The 17562-nt window shown below is 44.8% G+C and overlaps 1 protein-coding gene across 6 annotated transcripts in view; it reads left to right on the plus strand.

The window, feature by feature from the left end:
• Window positions 1-17562, plus strand: part of AGAP3 (ArfGAP with GTPase domain, ankyrin repeat and PH domain 3) — a 1746798-nt gene that overhangs the window by 585089 nt on the left and 1144147 nt on the right. For all 6 annotated transcript variants that reach the window (XM_069646010.1, XM_069646012.1, XM_069646011.1 and 3 more), the window contains exon 6: window positions 6609-6743. In XM_069646010.1, coding sequence (XP_069502111.1) covers window positions 6609-6743 — 135 coding nt within the window. The remainder of the gene's footprint in view (window positions 1-6608; window positions 6744-17562) is intronic.

A 17562-nucleotide genomic window follows, 5' to 3' on the forward strand; every position in this document is an offset into this window, starting at 1 on the left:
CTGTCCCCGCTTCCCTTGGTTGGACTTGCTGGCTTTTGCTGGCGCCTTCTGTTTCTTCTGTGGGAAGCTGGTGGCGGTCGTTCTGTGTTTCCTTCTGTCTCGCCACCTCTGTTCCTCGGCTTCTCTGCCTCTCACGGTTCCTGCTGGGGTTCTTCTGCGTCATTTCGGGCTTTGGTGAGGTGAACGCTGCTTCTCAACACATGCAAACGCCCAGGAGCCCTCCGTTGGCCTCTGGCGTTCCCGCAGCGTGTTCTCTCTCGCGGTCAGCTTCCCTTTACCTCTTCATCAAGCCGGCTGGCTCCATGGAATACTCACCAGCCCCACATGATCTCGGTCCATAACGAGAGCCAAAGTGCTGTTTCCCACGAGCGAAAGTGAATCTTTGCAAGGCAAAATGGTATTCGTCCTGTCCCTATTCAGGGACACCCATACAGTATGGAGGAAAGAGGATAGGGTATAGGAGTATGTTGCAATGCTACTATTCCTTGGTGAGGTATGAATACTGAGAAATGGATTTCCTCATGAAGCTCTCCCATTTCACATCATTGGACCCCAGCATACCTGCTGACTGATTAGAGACCTGTTCTAATTTTTGGGAGAGCAGTATTTGTATGTGCCCCTTCATTGACTCCTTTTGTTTTGAGGGCACTGGGCAGTCCTTAAGTCTACTAGTGTAGGGATAACTTGTTTTCCCATTACTTTTGCATTATATTATATTTTACACTATATACTGGTGTCTGTGGTACCTTTTTGAACTTTTTTGGGTGCATGCCTTTTCTTTTAACACATGATAGCATATTGTGCATTACAGTGCACACATTGGTTGGCCATGCTGTTTAAGCCCTGTGTTTGTGGTTTCTGCTTCGCTTCGCTGTCCTTATTGTCTGCCTTCCTACTGGGCAGGGGCTGGATGTGGTCATACATCGGTGTCCTCTTGGCAGCTCTGGACAGATACTGGGAAGTAGCCTTTTATGTGCTTGGAACTAGTTCAGGGTGGATATGGGGCTGCAGACAGCCACATTACACTTCCCGAACCCTGCGTGAGATCATGGCTGTACCTGACCTGGCTGTCCATGATTGGACAGTGTAAGGGGGCATGGTAGCACAAGTATGACACTGACGCAAAAAATGTACAATTTGTAAAACCTTTACTAAAGTTTCAATGGGTTTGGAGAAACTCCTACTTTGCCCTATACCTAAGATGGGAGTAGTCTTGACCATCAAATAATAAATAAAACAGTCCTAGTTGAGTCTGTCAAATCAAAAGGGCCTATACTAACAAAAACCTAATGCCTGCCCTGTATCGTGTACAAAAAGTGTGAAAAAGGAGAATATGTATGCAAAGGAAAGTCAAGGTGCAAATATAAAGAATAAATGTGGCTGAGTCAACCCCCACCACCCCACGTTGGACAGCACAGAGTAAGGCTGTCCCTGTAGGCGGCAAGATGACACACTCTGGCTCAGGCTCTAAACACAGTAGGCAGTTCAAAACGTGGATTGAGGCTCGCCTGGCCTTCCACGTTAAAGTCTTACTTTCCAATTTCCAAAAGACCGTTCACCAAAAAGTTCACACCGGTCCCCCTCGATCAGGCTCTGACCTCTCGAAGCAAAATTTCACGACAAATTTCATACTGGTCTCCCTCAATCAGGCTCGGACCCCTTAAAGAAAAAGTTAACATCAGCCTACCTCAGTCGGGCTCAGACCTTTCACAGCAAAACAAAACACTTGCAGGAGTTCCCTTCCCCTAACTTATTACACCTTCGGTATTGCTCAGTCGGGCTCTGACGTTTCCAAATTGTTGAAGACTTGTGAATGTGCGTGGCTTTTTTCTACCGAGCTCTGCTAGAATTCTTCGACTTTCCATCTTTCAACTCCCACTCTTCGTCATTTGCCCCAGTGCTTCCTGGTCTGGGTAGTTCACTGTGTTATACACGAAAGTTTAACTGTCACCTTTTTACTCTCCCGTTTTCTCTGGGTTAATTTCGATCACCTCGCTTTTACAGTTCATTCGCTTTATTGCTACAAACTTTTCACCTTTCACTGAGACTTTCGAGTGGGCTATTTCCTTTCACTGGACCACTCCACACAAATTATTGCTGACTTGACAACTATCGTTACTTCGGGGTTCACTCGCAGGTCTGCCTTTCTTCACGTCTCATCCACAAGTGTGCAGCCTTCAATTGTGCGACATAAGGATGCCACTTCAATCTTTCTTTAGCGCACACCGTTCTCTCATGTCGCATGCCAACTCACCAGCTGTGTGCTTTTCTTTCTGGTCTTTCTTGTCTTCCAGTTTGAGTGAAGGCTCATACCACAGGCTTGGCCTCACCTCCCCAACTCTGCCGTTCACCCGGGAGGGTCTCTAGCGTCCTTGAAACACAATGCATCCTTCTTATTTGGGATTCGGCCTTCTTCGGCCTTCTCCACATGTCTTTCACTGCCTTTTGGAGGCAATAACCTCCTGCAGGGAACTCCTGGGGTTCTCCCACTGTGGATCTTGTCCCTCGGTCCGTTGCTCTGCTTCAGTAGGTTTGCTTTTCCCCCAGAAGTTCTGCTCTTACTCGTGTTCCACCTTGCTCAGAGTGTGTCTCTACGTTTGGTTTTTCTATCCGTGTGAGGAGAGCTAATTGGTATCAGATGTATGCACTTAGAGTCACGTGCCTGACTTTGCCTGACCCAATTAGCAGGACATGTCCAATGCAATGTGTAAGAGATAGCATTGTTACTCTGTCACCCTCTTCCTCTGCCCAGTGTTTGTGTTGAAAGGAAGGGAGGGAGTTGGGACATCATAGAATCCAATGAAATAGGAGGCATCATAGGTATGGGAAAGGGAGGAATACTGTGTCTTGCCATAGGCTGCCTCACCCCGACTCCCGAAGGCCCCTCACCCAGGTGATCCTCCCACACTGGTACACCCTCAGGAACTGGATCCAGTAGCGATGGTTGTGTCCTGGCCTCCTGGATGACAGCCCAGAGGACCAGCGAGTGAGACACCCTTTGGTTTCTCACAACAGCCAGTCAGAGTTTACATGTTGTAGGTCCCCCCGATAGGTGTGCTGGATTGCCCCCCACCCCAGGTTTTAGTATATATCTGGAGAGGATATGGAACCATTTAACAGTTGTTCAGTGGAGCAAAGGATCTGAAGCACGAGACGCCACAGTGGTATGCCAGAGAACTGCTCCTGTGACCACCTCTGGCCAAACCAACCACTGCAAGGGAAGGCTCTGCTCTCCATCCAACACAGGAGACTCTCCACTGTGCCTCCCCTTCGTGAAAAAACAAAGGTTACTCCAATGTACCTCTGGTCAGAAGTACCTGTATTTCATACTTTTGGAATTTCCTGTTGAGCCGGGACAGGACCAGAGCCTTACCAAAGCAATGCACACTTTGCTTTGAAGAATGTATGCTTGGAGGTGGGCAGCAGGTCCAAAGTGCAATCATGCCCTAGCCTACACCACCACACTTGTTCCCCCTCAGGCATTTCTTTTGCGAGAGGACCGAAGGATTAACTACAGTCTTAGTGGAATGGAGGATGGAAAAGAGGACTTCAGACTTAGGAGTGCAGTAGTCTTTATGGTGAGTACATTTTCCTTACTCCTACGACCCATCCCCTTTCCTCCATATGTATGAGAAAGTACCAAGCACCAGTCTACCCGAGAAAAGATGAATCTACACTGCTACAAAGATGTTCTTAGAACTTCTTGTCCAAATTGTGGATCAGCCCTGGAGCTGTGGCCACGAGAATAATGCTTGCAAAATGGCATTGGAGAGGCCCATGTGTCTGCACTACACATTGCCTACCATGGCCTTATGACATGGGCATGGATACCGTCGGAGGAACCGTGCCCTTTATTTCATAGGAATTACAAGATGCATGCTACCACACATCTGGCTATTGTAGCTTTAACCTCTTGATAGCCCAGGTATAAACCTACATAATTTACAAAAAGTCTCTCCAAGGATCAATGAGGTCTAATCCTCTCGAGATAAAACCTCAAAGCTCTGCGGACATCCAAACCGCAGAAGACCTGTTCACCTCCGTATGTGGATCTGGAAAAAAAAAGTAACAGATTTTTGGTTCTCAGCACCACCTTAAGCCTGTAATGATCCATAGCAGATAGTGCTTGCCATTCACTGATCTTGCAAGTCAATGTAATGACCACTGAAAAGGCAATTTTCCGCGATACTAGTCACAGTTCCACTGAACCTTTAGGCTCCAATGGTTTGAGCCAATGCTGTTAATACCAAATTCACATCCCACGGTAGAATATGCCTACGGTTGTGAGGCAACAGATGGACGAGCCCCAAAGAAGGTTGCTTCATTATCGTGATGACGAGAGAAACAATTTGGTCTTTGTGAGGTAAGAACCAAGAGCCACAAGGTAATTCTGTAGGAGGAGACCTGCATCCCCGACTTAACTCGTTTGAACAATGACAGTCACCTATCAAAGCCTACAGAGGATGCTGAGATATTTCTAGAATCCAGTCACAAAACCACACTCCGCTATATTTGCGACCAAGTGGAATTCTTCCTTGTGGCTGCACAACACCAGGGTTATCCTCTAACAGGCCCAGATGAACAAAGGTTAGCTTTTCAGGTGCCAGACCACCCCTGTGGAGAAGAAGCCTGCAGATCCCCCGTTGAGGGCTACTGAGGGTCAGGAAGAGGCATCTCCCTCATGAGGCCTTTGAAATACTGTCTCATGGAGCCTCTCAAAAAATCTATCCTTCCTTAATGAATGGTCCTGGCAACCGAGAAAAGGATTGGAAACATCTCCAAGAGCCCAAGCACTGGGCAGCACCAATAGAGGCATACCTGAATAGCTCCTCGCGCTTGGAGACCACTTCATATGGGGAGAGAAAAGCAGAAGCCATAAAGACAATGGGAGGGGTGTGGGAAAACTGTTCAAATAAAGCTGTCAGAATCCCGTTCCCTGCCAACTCCTAAACCGCCAGAGAAAGATCTCCTGGTAACTGAGCAAAGTCAGAGCCTGTCACAATCACTGCAGAGAAATGGTGCATCATTGTGGTCTGCAACTGGAGCATGGGGTTGTTAACCATGTGGGATGTGGAGCTCTCTGAAAAAAGACTGAGCGTGGGCCCTCCCACTACCACAGGTCTCTGAAGACCCTCGGGCAAAGACCTAGTATATAGAGTGGGAAGGTCCTCAGGAGGTATCTCTGTACGAGGCAAAACACTCCCAGGAATGACGATCTGGGTACAAGTCCTCCGAGACCAACGCCGTCTCAGACCAGAGTCCAGTAACCGTCCCTGCACGGGCCTTGGTACATGCACCATTAATTGCCTCTTCAGAGGCCTCAGAGCGAGCCCTGGTAGTGTGGTGGCTATATTTGGCAGGCCCAGCTGGGATCCTTCCAACTAGGTCAACCACCCAAAGGGAATCACCTGGACGGTGTGCTGAGGAAATGAGGGATTCACTCGCCTTCTTCGAAGTGGCAAACCTTCTGCGGTGATCCAGGCGATACAATCTCCTACTGTGCATACCGATATTTCCTGATTTACCTAATTTAATATTGATCTGTTCTAAATAATTGATTTTAAGGAAACTTTGTATTAGGCCACGCCTACATAGGCTCTGAATTAAAACAAGAAGGGAAGCCCTATTTACCATTTTGTGGGTCTATGATCCGCAGCTTAATTATGATGGTGCCTGTTTTAGTGATGAAGTAACTAGTTTATAATTTAGCGAATATATATGTATCAGAAGAGTAAGCCCCTTCCATTCTGTACTGTTATATACGTGTGCGATGCAATGCAAACTGTTTTTTTAACTTAATTTGTGCAATTTGTATTGTATTTTGATGGCAAATCTTTGGTTGTTGTGAAAAGGATACTGCCATATTGAGTGTGAATCTCTATATCTGGGTAGGAGAAAAAACACCTGTCTGGCATGGAACAGGAGCACTCACTAGCTTCTGGGAAACTTGTGGGACAGGGCTTTGAAGAGCTGGGAGGGCTTGGCAGGAGTGAGTTCAGCAACAGAACATTGCCTCAGAAAGCAGTAAAGAGCCATAGAAAATGTTATAGGAAATAACATGTCTGTCTGGTTTTCTATGGGTGCAATGAATGGGAATTTCTTATATGGGAGAGTGACATGATTTGTTCAAACCATTTTCAAATGTATTGAAAATCTGCACACATTTGTATTCATATGTTTCTTTTCCTGCATTTGATGGCCTAAAGTTACCCTTCAGCACTGCAGTTTTTAAGTCATTGAGGGTGTGATTTGGTTCCAAAAAGTGCCCACTGATAAAGTGATGCACCTACACAGACAAATTGCTGACTGCAATTACAGAGGATTCCGGGGTCCATCTGCATTTTTGTGGTGTAAAAAATGCAAAAGTCCATAACAACCAGAGGCTTAGCCCGTATCAAAATCTGATGCTGGCCAAGACTCTGTGGAGCAATAAAATGCATGGAGCGGATTTACCACAGGTACAAGTCTCTGTGCGTTTCATCACCTCCAGGAAATGTTATGTCTGCATGAAAAGGAAAATGTATGTGATATTGACAGTTGCACCTTTTTGAGGATGTGAAACTTTGCCTCAACAGTCAGTTTTATGAACTTTCCTATTTTCATTTCAGATGCAATCAGTGCTACAAATCCTAGAGTGATTGATGATTCCCGTGCCCGAAAGCTCTCCAATGATCTGAAGCGATCAACATACTATGAGACTTGCGCCACGTATGGACTGAACGTTGAGCGAGTCTTCCAGGATGGTAACAATGACTCCAGTACTGGCTGTTTGTGGGAAGTGGGCAGGGGTAAAATTGCCTTCACCATCGGTAAGAACCAGAAAGTTGAATAACACTAACTCTGGAGACGAAGGAAGGCAGGAGTACCCTTATTCTATGAACCTAGAAGCGATGATGGCATTCAAACAGTAGCTCTTGCAAGAACCAATAGATTGAGAGACCTAGAGAAGAGTAGTAAGAGTGACTTAATTGCTGACCATTCCAGGGGGCTAGACTAATAGCATTGACTGCTTGCTGACTTGTATTTTAAATAGTACCACCCTACTGATCTCAGAAATTAGGCTGGAACTAATAGAAACTCTGCTATAGCCTGATCACGGGCACAAAGGATAGCAGAACCTCTGTTAACTCAAGTATGCATGTGCTCAAGATTGACTGAAATATTTTGCAGGCCTGGGTGCAAGGGACAAGTAAGAGTACATTTGAATTCAGGCGTGTAGGTTGAATAAATTATTGTTGTATTGCTTTGGGGTGTAAGGTTGTCAAAGCACATATGATCACATTTGTACTGCTGGAGAGAAGTGACTGCAACATCAAACAGTTCCCAGTTTAAGGGTCACGGCTGCTCCGAAGAAGGGAGAATCGGTCAGGGTGTTCATTACATGATGATCAATAACCTGGGAAGAATAACACTATCTGCTTTTTCCTGTGTAAAGCATGGTAAAGTAACTCTGTGTAAAGGCGACCACCAGGACAGTAGATCTTTTGAGTGAGTTGCGTGTGCAACCTTAAATATGAGGGGGATGGATACCTTGGCACTGCCTACCTATCAAACACCCTTTTGTGTGCAAAGACAATTGTCCTCAACATTGATATGCTCTGGCTCAGTGAAAAGGTATACACGAGTGGATGACCTGAGTAATTGGTATGAACTGGTACTACCAAAGACATGTTCATTTAATGATTGGTGTGGAGGGGCAGCCTCTCTGGCTGTTTGTGCTTCCTTAGTGAAAGATTGGACAAATCTAGATTCTGAAAAGTAGCCCAACCACACATGACTGGTAGACTGGATGGACACAACATTTCTTGCAGGATCCCAGTACTCCGTTTTCAGCTCACCTGTAGCTTACTTGTGTGAATACTGCCATCGGAAGAATAAAGTGAGCACCAGAAACTGCATCAGTGGCCTTAAAAACGGACAGGCATCCCATTTTTTACCCTCTGATTTCAGTGTACATTATCATTCAGGTTCTTCTTCAGCATGTGTGGCCAGGGGCCGCTGTCTTTTTATTTTGCCCACTCATGTTTCTTAAGGTTTAAGTGCTAGTAGTTACTATTTTTATTTCTAAAAATATTTTGTTTGCCTCTTCATGAGAAAAAAATCAAATCTTTTTTGCCTTTCTTCCACCGATACGATTAGTCCAACCTTTTTCCATTTTGACAAGTCTGCTCTGTTTATTTAATTTGAGCCTCTCCACTATAGCTGACCGTAGGAGATCCTTTTTTCTGTCCTGCATGCACATATTAGTGATCACCTGCTGCTATATATCCAACAGCTATCCAGCAGCCTCCACTTCCTTAGATTGCACCAACTGCAGATGAAAAATCAACTGACACAATATCTTTATTTCTAGTCACCAGCAGTTCAAATTAAGGGTATAGTACACATCTTGAAGAGACCAGACATTCCAGAAAGGACACAACCACCAACCTAGATCCGTAAGTCTTTTGAGGAGAACTCCACTTGGCCCGAAAGACTGAAAAATGACAATCCTGTGAGCAATCCAATGGCCATGTAATGTAATTGTGCCAGGTATGTTCTTAGGATCTCTGATACCAGTAAAGCTGCTTGTAGCTCAATTTTCAAGGAACTCTAAATTTGATGAGGCTTTAGCCAAATCATCTTTAAAGCCTGACTGGCAAATTGTCCTATTATGTTAATTATTGTAATGACCAAATTTCCCAATAGTGACATACAAGTCTTGAGCCAACCATCAACCGAAAAGCAGGTAGATGGTCATCACCTACTAATCCCTTAATGTGGCCAACCGTATATGCTGATTTGTTGTCTCTTTTGGAAGAATACGCCTAACTCTTGATTTATCTCTACTTGACTTTTATGATTCTATGGTCATCAGGTTATTTCCTTTTTTAACCAGAATAGGCAAAGGCAAGACTAACTCAATCAACAACCAAAAAGGTTGGTTTGACAAAGACTGTAAGAAAGCCAAACTGGCTCTTCTACAGGAATTAAAATCTTGGAACAGACAAGATCCTGAAATAGTAATCCACAAAAGAAAGGGCAAAAAAAATGTAATTGCAGGGAAGAAAGCCAATTACACTGCAGCTCTCTGATTCTCTTCTCAATGCAGCTAGGCTCCACAAGGCCAAAGACTTCTGGCATATAATTACGACTGGCCTAATGCCATACAATGACTACTTATCAAATACTATCTCAGGCCAGTCCTGGCATGAGCACTTCCAGTCCCTATATTCTGGGGAGGACAATATAAGTGTAATTAACTTGGAGCCCGCAGAAAGATGTAATCACTGAATAGAGATCACAAGCCTAGTTTAACTAACTGGCTTGTTTTTTCTTCAATGGAAGTTGAGAGGGTTTTGCTCTCTCAGGACATTGACAAAGCTGCTGGCCCGAACTACTTACCAGTAAATCTCTTCAAGAGTAATGCTGACATTTGGATCCCCTTCCTATTAAAGTTTTTTAATGAGATAAATACAACCTGTACCTTTCCCAAAAGCTGGAGAAGAGCGACAATAATGCTAATCTACAAAAAGGATACCGAGACACCATTGAATGAAAGACCAAAATCCCCAATAAACTCTTTAGACAAAATGCACTCTAAAATTATCCTGTACTTTCTAGAAGAGTGGGTCGACAAACAACATTCTTTCAGTAGCCCAGGCTGGCTTTCATAAAGGGATGTCCTCAATTGACCCGTCCTCCAGACTGTCCCTTATTTTACAGAAATTGAAAGGCCAAACCATGTACTTGGCCTTCATTGATTTGCAGACAGCCTTCGATACCGTCCCACGATCCTTACTATGGAAGAGCATAGGCACACTCCAAATACCTATCAACCTATCCAGTGCTATAAAATCTTTATAATTCAACTACTATGGAAGGATAAGATGGGGGGGCCGAATGGTGAATGCTCCAATTGGGTAAATATCAATGTCGGAATGAGACAGGGGTGTACGGTGTGCTGGCCGCCTTGGTGCACTGCTATACATATATGATGTTGACACCATGATTAACACCTTAGCGGTGGACGTCCCGTCCCTAGGTTAAAATAAATGTAGCTTGCTGTTATTTGCGGACAACGCCGTGCTCCTAGGCAAAACGCTATCTGCATTCCAACAGCAGCTCTGCATTTTTTCAGCCATTTGTGTGTGTAAAGGCTTAACAGTCAACATAGCTAAAACAAAAGTCATGATATGTCATCCTGTGGGCCGTTGCCATGATGCCATACCAAAAGGGAAGGCTAGATTTTGTCAGGGCCTTTGAATATCTGGGAGTTACCTTATCTAGTAACATGAATTGGTCTTGGCAGATGGATGAGAGCAACCTAATAGCTGCAAGGCAAGGTGGTGCTCTTGCAGGTTTTTCATCCCGTTTTGGGGACAAATCACTCTCAAATGCCATGAAGGTTTACAAAGCCCAAGCAATTCCAGCAATTATGTTTGGTGCAGAATTATTGGGCCATGTACCTTGCTCCAAAATACAGATCTCGGAGAATACATTTCTGAAACGTCTGATGCTGTAGTGCACCTTCTGTGCCTGTAGCATTAAAACTATGAAATTATGGTGAAACCATTGGTTTTTTGGTTACAACTATGGAACACAAATGCCAAGATTCCATTTAGAGGGGCATACATGATGCGCTCAAGTCCAACGGAGGAAAATCACTCCCTTGGTTTAATTTTGTCAAGCAAATGTTATTGACACTTTGCCTGGATGTCCTTTTTAATGAACCTACTACATTTGGTGCATCTACCATTCTTTTAAAGATTGGGTTTTAAGTTAAGCTAGACATATGCTACACTCGCCATTTCTCTTAATATGTCAGTAAAAATGTAACGAGGCATGGAACCTTACCCTGACTTCCCTTGCCCTAGATGTGCGAAATCTCTATATATGAAATTCCATCTGGTCATTTTGCCACTTGATACGTTTACAACTCACTGGGGGATGGGCATTTCAACAAAATGCCTCTCACGCAAAATATGTGACGAAGACAAATTGCATTTGCTATTTAAATTTCTCTTGTATGAAACTGCTAGACATAAGTGTCTTAATCCGATTGTTAATGTGTACTGCATTAGAACTAGAAGTGAAGCTGCCATGTTATTAAAAAGCAACCAGGCTTTTCCAGTGTTCTTTGCAGTATCAACATTTTTAATAAATACCTTTTTTAGGAGTAAATGTCAAGATCATTTCCAGTATCAGATAAGTGTCCTACCTCCTCACCTGTCTCTTCCTGAATTGAATATGAGGTCCCTTTCTTTCTTCCTTCCTTTCTTCTCCTTCTTTTACTTCTTAGTTGCCTTTCTTTCCTTGAAGAGCTAAGACCTGTCCGAGAGGGAAGCCACTTTGTCTGCCTGGAAACTGGCGGACTAGCAGAAACAGCCAAACGGGGGAAAAGCCTGTTCAGGTAGAAAAACCCCTGGAAGGTTGCAGTGAAGTGTAATTCCAGCACCAAGCTCCTAATAGTATCCCAGAGCAAAAAGGTAGTCTGAATCTGAGAAGGTGTCCTTGATGCGAAGGATAAAGATTTCAAATAAATCAAGCTCTGAACTGGGTACCCGGTGAGCAGGAGTATGGAGACCCAGTGTGCAGGGAGAGGGCGCAAAAAAACAGCTGTGAGAGAGACCAGGGAACCAGAGTACAGGAGGAAGGTAACGAGAACCGGGTACACGAGAGACCAGGTGACCAGCGAACTGTATAGGATTGGCACAAGAGGGAGAGGCAAATTAACCACTCGGGAACCAAGAGAAGAGAATGAGCAATTTGAGGGCACAAAAGCTGGGAAAGCAAGGTAGGTAACAAGCACAGGCGAGAGAAAGCCAAGAAAGGCACCTACACTGGCGTCTTACCCCTAGGGAAATCCAGAGGGTTGCAACGCGCCGCATCAGGAAACCTGAATGAAGTTATTCATTCAGGCGTGGCCATCTTGGAAACAACTAACGCGTTGCAACACGTTCAGACAAAACATGATGTGCCATTAATGGCGCAGGGTCCATCGGCTCCATAGGCGCCACGGGGAAACAGGAGTTGACAGTAAGAGACCTTTAAATGATAGTAGTTTTACTATTCTTATCTCTAAATGTGCAACTTTGATTGTTTAACCTGTGTAAGGAAGGCATGTTATCAACAGAAAAACAGACACAGGTGACCACAGTTCAAGGGTGTTTATAGAACTTTCACAAGGGTGCGATAAACGCGTATCTGAACCTAAATGTACAGATGGGAGCAAGCTACTACCATCAAATAATAATAATGCAGTCCTAGTGAAGTCATCTCAAAATAAAACGGGCCTGTACTAAAAAACCTATTGCCAATCCTTAACGCTAATTTACAAATAGTGTGGGGTAATGTTCATGAAAAGGAAAGAAGTGTTCACAAAATGATACGTCAGAATGTCCGGGCCATTAGCCTCACTTCCCCACGTTTTCAGCACAGGGTGAGGCGGTTCACTCGAGCAAGCACACACTCTAGCTTCTTCGACACAAGGATACAGTTCTATTTCCACCAACATGGCCTTCTGTGCCCAAGTCTCTTTTCTCATCAAAGTCTCTTGCTTCAGAGGGCCTGATGTACAAAGATTCAGATACAGTTCTTTCCTTCTTACAAGTATTCAACACGGGTGCTTCACCCTGGATCCCCCTCAGCTGGGCTCAGATCTGTTATTTTACGATTATTACAGCGGACCCCCCTCTTCCGGGCTCAGATCCCTGATTATTTCTAAGTTCAGTGAATATTTGTTTTCTCCGGTGACTCACGGTTCACCCCGGATCCCCCTCAGCCAGGCTCAGATACTATAGAATGTGCACAGGGTTTAGCTTGACCCGTTTCAGGTCCACTTCGACATAAATGTCATTCAGTTGGATACCCAACAGAGACCTTTGAATGTGCACCCACATGGCACCGCCGACTCTGTTGTGGTATCTTGCTTGGCCTTCCCAAAGTTCATTCACTCCTTTGGTTTCCAGTTTTATTTGTGTCGCCCATCTTATGCGTTTCACACAGTCTCCTCTTTGAATTTCCTCATACAATGTTGCCACTTGCAACCTTGGTTCAAACACGAGCTGATTCGGGATCAGTCTTTCCGACTCACTGGTTGTGATGCCTTTACTGGTGCTGCTTTGTTGTAGGAGCCAAGGACAGTACCACAGTGGCAATGGCTCCTCCTCGCCTTGGTTATTGACGTGGGAGAGCACCTTCAATTCACAGTATAGGTTTGTTCAGCTTTAGTTCCCTGTCTTATGCGTCTTACTTACCCAGGTTCCTGAAAGTAAGTCTTTAAAGGGTAAGGGCACTTCCCTTCTTGAAACCCTCTGGTCTTGCCGCCTTTCTCCTTGACTTAAACTGCCAACTTGAAACTGCTGTTTCCTCGTGTGCTTTTCCTCCCTCAGAGTATGCTTTCATGCTCTGCCTTTTATCGTTGTGGGGAAGTGTAATGGAAGTCGGGTGTGTGTAATGATCAGTAACTGCTTGACCTTGCCTGACCATTTTATTGGGGACATCAGATATACGGCTCTGGTGTTAGTATGTTGTCGCTCATGGTGTACTGTCCGTGAGAAAGTGTTTGTGTCGGGAAAGTGGAGGGAGTAGAGCTCCTAGGTATCCTATCTGGTAGGATGGGGAAAAGGTGTTACCACATCTCACCCTCCAGTGCCCCAGTTACACTCCCCGAAGACCCCTCATCCATGTGAACCTCCCGCACTGGTACACCCCCAGGAACTGGATCCAAAAATGATGACTGTCATGGCCACCTGGATGACAGATCTCCGGGGACTAGCTGGTGAGACACCTTCAGGTTTCTCACACCTGTGATACAATAGTTTTTAGTATTCGTTTTGTGAAATGGAAGTAAGTGCTTTTATGGTGGAAACCCAAAATAAAGCCTGAATTGAACTAAAGACTACAGGCAATTCCCCTTCCCTCAAGTGTGTGACACTAGTCAGTAGAACTCAGGTAGGGGCCTCCCCAATAACTCTCTCCAGGGTCCTGGCGCTCTCTCAGTTATTATTGTTGCCACAGTTGGTAAATTAATGTGAAAGACATTTTAAACTATCCCAAAAGCTAACCTGATGCCGTCGGGGCTTATTCAGGTTCTTCTAAAATACCAACTAAATCCTAACATAACAGCACAAGAACTGAGTGGAGTGGTGGCCATATACATTTGAGACTATGAAAAATGTACTAGGTGTTGAGCAGGGGTCTCCCCAGATCCTCAGACCTGCAGTGGCATATATCACTTGTATTAAAGTGCATTGCAGATGTTCCGTCTTTTTTTGTTAGCCTGTTCCTCAACAAACTATAAGAAAGGGGATTGCCTCGATAAAGCCTCAGGTGACCCACCAACACAATGGACAAACTCCAGCATTTCCTCAGACGAAAACAGTTCTCAAGCCATGTCTGTTTTTCATTCATTCAAATGTTATTGTCCCTCTCTCTGAAAGCTGGGAGTCGTCTCTGCTTTAAATATTTGTTTAATTTAGTAGCCCACCTATCATTATTTTTTTTATCCAAGTCAGTAACCGGATGGGCCCAATCTCGGCTTTGTAGACGTCCTCTGTTGTTTTCACTGCGCATCAAGTAAGGGAGTCTTAAGATCGAGCTCCAGTTCAAATCGGGAAGAATTCAACAGACAACATAGATTAAACTTTTTTCCACTTAAAGAAAAAAAGTGACTTCTTTTTTCAAACTGTTAAGTAGTATTCCTTTCTCTAAAAGCTTTCAACTGCTCATATGTTTTCCAAATCTTTATTGATCACAGCACACAAGAATGCAAAACGCAGCCCCAAAATATTTGCCTCGCATCGTAGCAGCTCACAACATGTATAGCAACACAGCAGCTTGTCTAAAATGTTTCAGAGAGAGCGATCACTCACTGGCCCCAACACGGACCCCAGCAGATAGGTCTAGGGGGAATATCAGTTTTGTCATTTTTCTCTACAGTTCAGCAGAAATTGCCTAAAGGGGCACCAGCTATGACTTCGGTGCTGCTTGGTCAACAGAAAATTGCAAGTTTATTTCCGTCTCATTGCACCATAAAGAGCGTCAGCCACGCCGTGATAGGAGCTTAGTTGCAGTTGGTGGATAGAAGAATAATCTATGCTAAAAGAAGTAGGGATAGTAATCTAAAAGTTATTGCTTCAGAAACACTCACTGCCAACGAGCAGGCAGCAATAAGAAACCTTTGCTGTCCCTTCTGCAGCTGTGGCTTTGATTTCAACCCAGAAGTGCTGAATCAGAGTAAACCCATATCATATGGAAATACCCAGCATTGTCCATTCTGCATTTAGGACATCGCACACTGGCCTGCAAGCTCAAATGTGCTACCCTAGCAGGGATTACATACGCCCAGTTTAATAGCTTTAGGTGGATTTGTTTATGCAAACATTTCGGATATAATAAACAGATCGTTTTCCATTGGTGGTCTGTGAACTGCCTCCTGAGATTCCTTTTCTATTTGCCTCTGGCAGTAATAGACTAAAGGATGGACCTGTCTTTCACCTGTTTCGTGCACCTCGAAAACGAGCTCATATATCCTAAGAATGGGTAATGTGTTGGTTTAACCGGAAAGCTCTAGCTCAAGATAGAAAAGCTTACAGCATACTGGGAAAATGAAAAACCAGAGAGTAAACCCGCTCCAGTCCTATCCACAAATACACAAATAATTCAAGTGCTATAACCAATTGCCTAGTTGGGACCCTATTGCCCAGATGTGCTATTCCCAGCGCTTCCCAGGATCTCTTAATCCATTCATGGGAGGCTTTACGGAACCATGCTGGATACAGCTGGAGACAAGTGCTTCCTGGGCAATAGCGGTACATTTTGGAAGAAACATAAGACCTTGGAAACCAAAAGTATTTTAGCTAGAGATATCCTGCCATATGTGGAAAGTAGGAGGTGTCCATTTCCCCATCTTGTGTTCGAATGCATCTAGGTATGCAAAAATGTTCTGCCAGTAACCTTACGGGGTATCTACTTATGCGGTTCCCCAGATAGACCTCAGAACCTCGCCCTCACTTATATACCCGGATTTCAACAGGCCCAGGTGTAGCATCAGTTCTAAAGTGAGTAGAGACAGATTCTTTGCGGGATTTTTAATGTATAAAATAATGTCATTGGCATATAAAGAGATGATTTCCTTTTATCCACCAGTCGCCAAGCCCTGATGAGTGTGGAGCTTCCTGATCCTTGCTGCTAGAGACTCCATAGCAAGCATAAAAGAGAAGCGACTGGGGAACCCTGGTGCATACCCTGGCCCAGGGAGACTAGGTCAGAGCATATGCCCACTGTTCTGTTATTGACAGATGGATTAGAGCATAGCAAACAAACACATCATGAAGAATAGCCTGAACAACCTATCCCATAGATTGTGGCAAACAAATAATTCCATGATGGAGTTAAAAGCCCTTTTGGCATCCAGGAGGGTCCCTAAAGCAAAACCAAAAGGTGATGGTTGAAAGGTTTTGAATTAGTCATTACCACTGCCATAGCTCTGGGCAACCCTCCAGACTATCGTTTCTCAGCCTGCCAAGCCATTACAGAAGGGGAAAGACCATATGCAAATCATGCTTGGTCCCACCAGGAGGTTCCCAACAGCTTGGGTTCCTGGGTTCATCTGGGCAAGATTAGCAAATAGCCTACAGAGATTCAATGAGGCTGAGCTGCCAGAAAGAAAACTAGCTTAGTCTGGATATACTGTGAGAAACCAAAGGGGGTCTCACCCGCTAGTCCTCGGGAACTTATCATCCAGGTGGCCAGGACACAGCCATCGATTTTGGATCAAGTTCCTGGGGGGGACCAGTTCGGGAGGATCATCTGGGTTGAGGGGTCATTAGGGAGTGGGGGTGAGATAGCAGATGGTGAGACCCGGTATTCCCCCCTTTTTTGTTCATCTACCCTATCCTATTTTGTAGGAATTTCCAAAGTCCCAGCCCCCCCCACCCTCCCTTTCTACACAAATGTTGGGCTGAGGAAGAGGGTGACTAAAAGTAACCAGACTAACTATTTAACATTGTACTGGACATGTCCTGTTAATCTGGTCAGGCAAAGTCAGGCACTTTGCACTAAATGCATACACCTGATACCAGTTAGCTCTCCTCATACGAATAAAAGGCAGCACCTAAAGACACACTCTGAACAAGGCGGAATATGAGTAGAAGCAGAACTTCTGGGACGAAGGCACACCTTCTGTAGCAGAGCAATGTAGCAAGGGACGAGAGCAGCGGGCCAAAAACCCCAAGGGTTCCCTACTGAAGGTTGTTGCCTCCGACAGACCGCGAAAGACACGTGGAGAAGGCCACATCCCACAATTGAAGATTGCATTGTGTTTCCAGGAAGAGTGACCCTCCCGGGTGAACGGCAGAGATGAGGATGCGAGGCCAGGCCTGTGGTACTAACCTTGACTCATGAATTAAAATAGCAAAACAACAAGAAGTGCACACAGCCAGTGAGCTGGCAAGCGACCTGAAAGACCGGTGTGCTATTGTGAATGAAATGGCAACATTATATCTCAAGTGAAGACTGCAAGTGTGTGGATAAGACGCAAAGAAAGGCAGACCTGTGAATTAACTTTGTAGTAAAAGG

Source organism: Ambystoma mexicanum, chromosome 2p (genome assembly GCF_040938575.1).
Source record: "Ambystoma mexicanum isolate Mex_15411 chromosome 2p, UKY_AmexF1_1, whole genome shotgun sequence".
Lineage (NCBI taxonomy): Eukaryota > Metazoa > Chordata > Amphibia > Caudata > Ambystomatidae > Ambystoma > Ambystoma mexicanum.